General features: G+C 37.6%; 1 protein-coding gene across 1 annotated transcript in view; it reads right to left on the bottom strand.

Annotated features, from left to right (window-relative positions):
- Positions 1-2,806: 2,806 nt before the first annotated feature.
- The window catches only part of MORC1 (MORC family CW-type zinc finger 1), a 196,677-nt gene continuing 189,683 nt past the window's right edge, over positions 2,807-9,800 (bottom strand). Inside the window, exons 25-26 of the mRNA XM_044669190.1 lie at positions 7,745-7,939; positions 2,807-2,983 (exon numbers count right to left, since the gene is read on the bottom strand). Coding sequence (XP_044525125.1) covers positions 2,849-2,983; positions 7,745-7,939 — 330 coding nt within the window. The 3' untranslated portion in view covers positions 2,807-2,848. The remainder of the gene's footprint in view (positions 2,984-7,744; positions 7,940-9,800) is intronic.

Here is a 9,800-nt window from a genome sequence, read left to right as displayed (position 1 = left end):
TTTTTTTTTTTTTTTTTTTTTTGATAATACACTCTACGTAGCACCCCTAGGTAAAATGCCTGCTTTCATCATGCCTTTTTCCTTCTCAGGAATGCTCCATAGCTCTGAATTGCCTACAGGATTTTTCTAAACTTCATTTTTTTACCCTCCTCCCCCTCCTTTCTTAGAAAAAATATCAGGTATTGGTTTCAAGGCAGAAGGGCATTTCAAGGCAATGGGGGTTCAGCGACTTGTCCAGGGTCTCACAGGAAGTATCTGAGGGCACATTTGAACCCAGGATCTCCTACCCTCCAGACCCGGCTCCCTATCTGCTGTGCTATTTATCTCTATTTCTAAATGTCTTAGTTGGGATTTCAAGGCTCTCCACAATGTATGGCTTCCTCCTTACCGCCCCCCTCTCTGCTGCTTCCCTTCCTGTCCCTCTATTTCGTCCCTCATCTCCCTTCCCTGTTTGTGTTCCTGTTGTTTTTCTTCTCAAAGCTCCAGCTCAGCCGCCGTCTACACTCCAGCCCTGATCCCTTTCCTTCCTTTAGACTCATGGCATTTACTGTCACTTGTCATTGATGGCATCCTATCTGGTGGCACCTTGTCTTTGCCCCACAGGGTCTTTTGCTGCTCTCTTTCCATCTTCTTGGGTGTGTTTCTTCTCACTGGCTAATTTGGGCTTGAAGGACCCTGGCCTCGAGAGTCCCCCTGAGCATGTAGTAGCGGGGTGCAAATGGTCCACCCAAATCACAGCATCCCAGATTTACTGCTAGATGCAGGGGTTTGGGAAGGCTGGAGATGGCCTGAACTAGCTCTGAGGAGTTGCTGTTAAATGTTCCCTAAGAGAATTACACTTCAGAAATAGGAAAATGCTACAAATCAAGATTTTATTGTTTTGTTGATTGGCTAGATTTAAGAAAGCAATGGAGAAAATGTTAATAATACAGATTCAATGTGAAAGTGCAATGTAATTCCTTTTTTTCCCCCTCTGGAGAGTTGTTTAAACATTTTACATAGAAGGGATCTTGGAAGTCATCCAGTCCTCCCTTACTTTATTTGATTAAAATAAAACCTCTTACCTACTGCCTTAGAATTGGTCCCAAGACAGAATAATAATAAGGGCTAGGTTATGGGAGCTAAGTGACATGCCCAGGGCCTATGATGTGTATGAGGTCACATTTGAACCCAGGACCTCCCCTCTCCAGGCCTGGCTCTCAATCCACTGTGCTACGTAGCTGCCCAATTTATTGTTATTCCTACACCTACCTATTTTCATCATGATGATGCTGGAAGTACCTCATTTGGACTCTTAAGAGGAGGGAGCTAAAAGGAGTAGCTGGACATTTCCAAATATGCAGAGAAGAAATTTGTGACGGAGACAACACGACTTCTTAACCTTTCTGCAGGCTGAATACCAGCACACCCAAATGGGGTCATGAAGAGTTGGATAGGATGGAAAAAGAGTGAATAACAAGACAGCCTGTGAGGCCAGCGAGGTGCTGCACTGGCTAGAGTATAAATGCTGCTTGAAACATTTACAAGGTTTATAATTCTGGACAAGTCATTTACCTAAACTCTAAGTTTCAGTTTCCTCGTCTGTAAAATGAGGTGGCTGGCCTTACTGATCTCTATAGTCTCTTCCAGCTATAAAAACATGATAATATGAAGGTCTTTCCTTTTGGGAGTTCTGAAAGGGACCCTGGGAAATTTACATGTGTTTTCCTTTTATTATTTTAAATTTTCTCAAGACTTCATAACAACTATCATAGATCGGTGTCTTGAGAACATAATAGGAATAGGGGCTGATTGAGATTGCATTGATCTAGACTCTAGATCTAGATAATTCTCTAGACCCAGGTAAGGAAAAGCCCTCAAGAGCACAGAGAAGTCAAGTAGTAATTGGTTCATTGTCCTTGGAGGCAGAACTGGCCAGCTCCCTGACAATCATGTGACTCTGCCTCTATGGCACATAATGGATTTCCAAGTAATACTTGTAGAATTTACACGGGGGGGATCAAGAGTTACCATCCACAGAAAATAGATTTCCAAAATCTATCCAAATCATAATCAAATTAAAAAGGTTACCATTATAAAGGCAGATACACTTTCATGCAAGCTTTATTGTTTCTATTAAAAGTTACATACACTGCTAAGAAAAATATAAATTTTAGCTGCCAAGAACAATATGTAAACTGTTAAACATATGTACTTGAAATAAGAGATATTAAAATCTAACACATTTTAAGTAATGATAAAAACTGAATAATATAACTATTTGTATGATATAAAAATTTTACCTGTTATTTTTTCCTCTTTCCCATGACATAACTCTAAGAAAACTTCTTAATATAACCAAAAGGCATATATTTTAAGGCTCAAAGGTTAGGATTTTTATTATATGCTTCAAAATGAACTGGCCTTAGAGAAGGGAGGTCAAATTTCCCCACTGGGTACGTTTGTGCAGTAGGAGTCTCAAGGGGAGAAGTGCAAAAAAAGCATGGTCTAGCAGCTCTTCAGATTTTGTTTTTGAAAGCTATCCTTTTCAAGTCTTTACTTGTCTTTGACAAAACCAAAACTTAAAGCTGCATAAATTTTTATTGTTCACGGTCCCTCACATGGGTGTCAAAGAATGCAAAGGCACTTTCTAAAGCATAGGTAGAGAGTATGAAATATCTACCAATAGGAATCCTTTTTTGGTTGTTTTTTTCTAAGATTCAATGACAAGTTAATCTTGTCCTTCATCTAGAACACAAATAAAATTACTATTCAAACTTCCCATGTTTATAAAATTAAAAATGAAATTATGAAGTCCCTCCTCATTAACAATTTTGAAAAGGGGGTAATTTAGAAAGCACATTTTTTTTTACTCTTCACAGGAAGGGAGACCCTGTCCTGACTTTCTTGTTACTAGTTTTAAAGTATCGGGTAGAAAAAGATTTTCTTCATTCAGCAAAGCTTCTACATAACTATCAATGTTCTCCAAGTCATCAGAAGTACTCTGAAAAAAAAAACAAAAACAAAACCAATCACAATTGAGTTTAAAACACAAGGAAGGCTCCTCCTTCCCAAGTCAAAACTATTGGCCTTTCTTAGCTGCACCTTAATTATCTAGAAGTCTCCTCATTGCTGCAGATTGTGAAGGCTTCTTCGAGTCTACATATTATTTAGAAGCTCAAGCTGACTGACTGATTCTAAGCTTCTGCTCATTCTCTACTCCCCCCTCCTGTGACTAGAACATCCTTTTAGCTAATCTCCCACTTTGCTGATGGCGTAGGCCAATACCCCTGTCCTTGGCTAACCCTGCTCATTCTCTGATCTCTACATAGCTCAGCATTCCTGCTCCCCCAGGTCCTATTTTCCTCTGTCCCACGCCCCACTCATTCAGAATTTGCCCTTTGCAACTCCATTTAGTGTCACTCCCTTTTCATTTTGGATAAATATATATATACTGTCCCATGTCCTCCCCCCTCCCCACCATTAAGTAAAATCTAGTTTTCCCATGAAGACAACAGGTGACATGTTACTTTCTCCCAACAGGCAGGCGAGGCAGTAAGAGTACACATATGCCAATGTGACCTATTGGACATCTTGAACCAGATGCCCAATGGCAGAACTCATCATCTTTCCTATCACCAGCCTCCCAATCATTCAGGCTTGCCCTCTTGGTCACTGTTTCACCCCTACCCTCGTATCTAATCTGTCCCCAAGTCCTGTTGATTCTTCCTTGGCAACATCTCTAATCTATGTGGCCCTTCTTCTCTGACACCATCACCGCCCTGGTCCTCATCACCTGCACACAGACCGCTCTGGCACCCTCTGGTTGATCTCCTCACTCAAGCCCAGCCCTCTGCTCAGAGACAAAAGCTCATCTTCCGAAAGCCAGTGCCTGGCCACATCCTCCCTTCCTTCCCCCTCAACCTCATAAAACTCCAGTGGCTCCTTTGTGCAACCAGGAGCAAATAGAAAACCCTCCCTTTGGTTTTAAAGTCCTTCGCAACCAGCCCCCTTCCTACCTTTGCAGGCTCTCTATCCCTTGCTCCCTTCCCCATATTCTAGGATCCAGGGACACTGGCTGCCTTGCTTTTTCTGGAACAAGAAACTCTCTACCTCCCAACTCCATGCATTCTCACTGGTTGTTCCCCCATGCCTGGGATGTTCCTCATTTGCACTTTTGGCTTCCCCTAAGACACAGCTAAAGTTCCACTTTCAGCAAAAACCCTTTCCTGATCTGCCTTAATTTTAATGCCTTCTCCGGGCTTCTCTCTAATTTGTTCTGTGTATTTTCTTTTTTTTGAATATAGTTGTTTTCACGTTGCCTCCCACACTTGACTGTGATCTTTCTAAGAAAGGGACAGTTTGGGCTTTTCTCTGTATCCCCACAACTAAGCACTGTGCCTGGCACACACAGTAGGAGCTCAATAAATGCTTGTTGACTGGCTAACGGTGCTACTTCCAGAAAACTTCCTTCTGGCACAAGGAGTCATCATCTCTCTGGCTCCTTTCCTGATCCTCGTGACTTTAATATACTGACCCAGAAAAGACTTCCAGGATACGCAGTGACTTTTGTACCCAGATATTTTCTTCTACCTCTGTCATCGTCCTTGGTAATTTTTAATCTTCACCTTGACCTCTGCTTTTCAGCCTCTTTAAGCCCAGTGACCTCCATTATCACTCAATTCTAGCCACTCACAAAAGAATTCATCACTCTAAACTACTCTAATTCTACCACCCCAAACGCTGAAATTCCTGTGACCACAGGCTCTCATCCTTCCACCTCGCCCACGGTCTGACTCCTTCTGAAATGATTTTTTATCCTTGTGACTTCTGCCCTTGGACCCCACTTCACCATCTCTGTTCTGACTTATTTGCTCTTAAGCCCACTGTTAATTATGTGAAAGACAGTCTCAGTTCCTGAAAACTCTGCCTCCTTTTCTATCTGCTGTTTCCACTCTGCTCATTCCTAATCTATTGTAAACTTTATGCCTTTCTTTTCTTAGGTTCTTGAAATACTGAATTCCTGGGAAGGTGTACTGATTGGGTCCACTAAGCATTCATGCTCTCTCTTTAAAAAACAAAACAAAACTTACCTTCCATTTTAAAGTCAATACTGTATACTGGTTCCAAGGCAGAAGGGTGGTAAGGGTGGTTAAGTGACTTGCCCAGGGTCACAAAGCTAGGAAATGTCTGAGATCAGATATGAACCCAGGAAGAGGAGTCTTCCTGACCATAGATCTAGCACTCTATCCTTCCCCTTTGCCTTTGTTTCAAAGGATGGAGAAGGGGGCTTTCCTCCTCACCATTGCTAACCTACCCACCTGTTTGCCCTTGAGGTTAACCCCTTCCTGTGTAAGGGTTTTCACATGTCTTACTTCTTCAAGCACAGGTAAGGATCATGACCTCATTCTTTTCTCACAGTTTCATTGGACAAGATCTAATCATTAGGTTTCCTTCTTCTTTATAATCATGTAATTAAAAACTTGGAAAAAATCTCTTATGAATTGTCTTTTCTAGATCAATTTCTGTTCTTTAATTCTTTCCTCATAAATCCCATTTTCTAACCTTGAAATTTGTATCATTGTGTTCTGGTAAATGTGTAACAACCAACTCTTTGGGGGGGAAGTTTAATATGTTTATTTTAATTTTAAAATATTTTTATGTATTTGTATATTTTATATATTTATATATTTTATATTTAAAGTTTTATTTTAAAAGTTTAAGTTTAAAATGTAATATTAACATTTTACTCCATCACTTTCTTAAGTCTAGACAATCAACAAAAAAATCTTGCCCTGACTGATTATTTGCCAATTTCTGAAATGTAAATGTTTACACTAAAAATTTAACAACTGTCTCTCCCAAGATGGTTCCATTTCAGTCCTGCTTGTAGGTAAAACAAAGCAGAGAGTCTATCTTCAGTGATATCCCTCCCTCCGTGATCTCTTTTCTTCGTCCCCTGTACTAAAGAAGTCCCATCAAGTGAAGCCTGCCTCCTTTGCCCAGTAAAGTTTCTTTTTTCTGACTCATTTTAAAGCCCACTAGCCTTCCTTGGCACCCATGACTGTGCCGTGCCCTCCTTAACATAAAATAATAGGAACAGAAATGGTCTCAGAGATAGGTTTGAGTTTAGGTCCCAGCTGGGATATTAACTAGCTGTGTGACTGTGAACTTCAAGTGACTTCAGTTGTCTGTATATCTTTCATCGGCTCTCAGAGAGAGAAAGTAATATGTGTGCTACCTACTTCCTAGAGCTGTTTTATGAAAAAAACACTTTATAAACTTTGATACATCAAATAAATGTGAATTTAAATTTTATCATATTTACATGATACATTTTATTATATTTTTCTTAAAATTATAGTTTAAAATTGTTTTCATTCAAAAATAAGAAATGAACGATAAAAATGTTGATTGCCACCATTTTTTTGAAATGAAAATATTCTAATAGACTCAGTGGTGTGCGGGAGCTAGCTCATAGTGGTTCTTAAGATTTGATTGCTGGATTTTCAGTATGAGCATTTCCACCTCAGAAATGGTCAAACACTACATATCCGTGATGAATTTATCATTTTTCTGATTATCTAAACTTAAATGACTTGGAAAAATGTTAATAATGTAGATTAAAATTAAGAGACTGTGGGGGCAGTTGGGTAGCTCTGTGGATTGAGAGTCAGGCCTAGAGACGGAAGGTCCTGGGTTCAAATCTGGCCTCAGACACTTCCTAGCTGTATGACCCTGAGCAAGTCACTTGACCCCCATTGCCCACCTTTACCACTCTTCCACCTAGGAGCCAATACACAGAAGTTAAGGGTTTAAAAAAAAATTAAGAGACTGTTGTGAGAACAATTCCTGCCCCCTCCCCCAACACCCCTGCCAGAGAGCTGGTGAAACTTTTATTAGCTCATCTCTGTTAATAGTCATTTTCTTATGACAAGAGCCTTTAGTTTTACCAATCTTTTTTTGAAAAAAAAATTACATGAATAACTTCTTCCTTTCTTTCCACCTGTCCAAGTTTTAGGCATCTGTTTTTTACCAGTGAGAAAATAAAAATATTATACTGGCTGAAAATAAAGGAAAACTATTCTCTTATGAGAAAATGTTAGTGGACATTGCTACTTTGGTCAGTCATAAATACTTCTATTAATTATAAATTAGGATGATAGAATGTTAGTTAGGAGGCTAGACTCTATTTAGACTTCTAATCCCCTCATTTTCAGAACAAAAAACTGAGGTACACAAAAATGAAGTGATTTAACAAAGATCATACAGAATATCACAGTCTTGAATTTTAAGAAGAAAAGAAAACATTTAGAATGCCTTAAATTTGTTTCTAGCGTGTATCCATTTTTTAGTGCTATTTATCCTCACACATAGGCATCTAGGCGGTGCAGTGGATAGGGACACTGGGCCTAGAGTCAGGAAGACCTGGGTTCAAATACAGCCTTACATACTTAGGCAAGTCACTTAATCCTGTCTGCCTCAGTTGCCTCATCTGCAAAATGAAGAGAAGGAAATCGCAAACTACTCTTAGTATTTTAGCCACGGAAACCCCAAGTGGGTCAGGAAGAGTCAGACATGATTGAAAATGAATGAAACACCAAAAAAATCCTCACAACCCCATGTATGGAAACTGAAGCACAATTAAGAAACTGCTTTTTCTATAGTCATTGAATTAACAAATGCTGGGAATAGTTAAATAACAGACTTCATGTTCTCATCATAATCGATATTCCTATGATTCAAAGTAAATTATATCACTTACCAGATTCCAGTTACTCAGCAATGTTGACACTTTTGCCCGGAGGCTTCTCAGTTTATTTTCAGTAATTTTTATTTGTTTTTCACATTGTTTAAAATGAGCTTCATTATTCATTGCTGTCTTGTTTGCCTGCTGAGTTATGGACTGCATTTTCTTCCTTACTTTCTTTTCATACTGGACCATGTAAACACTCCAGATCTGTGAAAGAGTAATACATTTCTCTATGTGTGTGTGCTTTACAACTCTTTATAAATAATTAAATTTTAATGAGTAAAATGACATTAATAATTCTCCGGTCCCTTTCTCTAAGTCACCATCCTTTTCTAAGTCACCATTTCTATTCACTTTTGCACATAATAGGTATTTAATAAGTAGTTATTGGTTGATTAATATGGTCATAGGTAGTACATATTCTATTCTTTTTTCATTTTGTTTCCTAACACCTTTTAACATTTTTTATTTTTGTCTAAAATTTGCACTCTCATATTCTATTTTGTTAATAAGTCATAATTTATTAAGCCATTAATGTCTTGATAGATGTTTGGCTGCTTCTAGGTTTTTCTTTTTCAACTAGATAATACTGTTATGAAATATGAAGAAATAGCTTTTTGCTTGTTTTTTATAACATTTTCAGGATATATTCATAGTAATGAAGCTACTGGACAAATTATTTTTTGTAGCATTTGCTGTGCATTACCAAATTGTTTTTATAAAAGACACTACAACTCTACGGTTCCACCAATAATGAAAAATTATTCACAACTTTGGCAGTAACATATCCCTTCTCTGATTTCACTTTTTTTGTACCAATTTGATGAGTGTAGAAATATGATAGTATAATTTCTTACCTTTTTTACATCTATGTGGGGCTTCTTTATGTTGTAAAGTGTTATAATATTTACGAGCATTTTACATGTGCTAGAAAAGCATTTGTATTGTTTCTCCCAGTAAATTCTCTATCAATTCCAATTCATTGAATAAGAAGTTCAGATTTGTGATTTAATAATTATTTTATTTTTAAAATCATATTCTGATCATGGAATATTGCAATTCCCTATGCCATTACCCACTTGGAATGACTTTGTATTATCTTATTTTTTAAATAAGATTTTACCTTTACCTTTCATCTTAGAATCAATACTGTCTATTGGTTCCAAGGCAGAAGAGCAATAAGGGGTAGGCAATGGGGGAATAAATGACATACAAGTAGGAAGTGTATGAAGAAAGATTTGCTTGATCTTTTGTCTAATTCTACTAGTGTTATTGTTAATCTTCCATTTATGAATTTAACTGCTGAACTTTTGGTGTATATAAATTAAGAATTGTTATATAGTTCTTATTCGTTTATCCTTTCACCATTATGACTTCTTGTCTTTTGATGTTTTATAATTTGAATTCCACTTAATTGACAGAATTATTATAACTTCTTTTTTTCAGAACTTAGAATTACACATTTTATTTTTTATTTTTTTTAAACCCTTAACTTCTGTGTATTGGCTCCTAGGTGAAAGAGTGGTAAGGGTGGGCAATGGGGGGTCAAGTGACTTGCCCAGGGTCACACAGCTGGAAAGTGTCTGAGGCCAGATTTGAACCTAGGACCTCCCATCTCTAGGCCCGACTCTCAATCCACTGAGCTACCCAGCTGCCCCTACACAACACATTTTAGACCAACTTAATCTAGCTACATCTTTTTGCATTAAATGTTTTTCTTAAGTAACATATCAGTGGATTTTGTTTCTTGATATATGCAGAGATTTTTATTTTAATGGGAAAATTCAGACCATACACATAAGATGTTATAAGCAACATATTCAACTGACCTATAATTTTTATGATTGTTCTTAATGTTCCCTGAAAGTAGCAAAACCTCTCATACTCTATTACATCTATTTCTACTAATAAAAATGTAAATGAAAAAAGTTGTATTTCTTTAAAGAAAAAAAAATACTATTCATTCTGATGTTATCCTGAGATTTAAATCCATTTTTATTATTTTAAAAAAAGGGATTTTTGCCTTCATAATTGCAAAGTCCTCACTTTTTTTTAGTCATTTGAGTTA

Source organism: Gracilinanus agilis, chromosome 3, assembly GCF_016433145.1.
Source record: "Gracilinanus agilis isolate LMUSP501 chromosome 3, AgileGrace, whole genome shotgun sequence".
Lineage (NCBI taxonomy): Eukaryota > Metazoa > Chordata > Mammalia > Didelphimorphia > Didelphidae > Gracilinanus > Gracilinanus agilis.
Note: the sequence above shows the minus strand (reverse complement) of the source record. Positions and strands in the feature narration are given on the sequence as shown.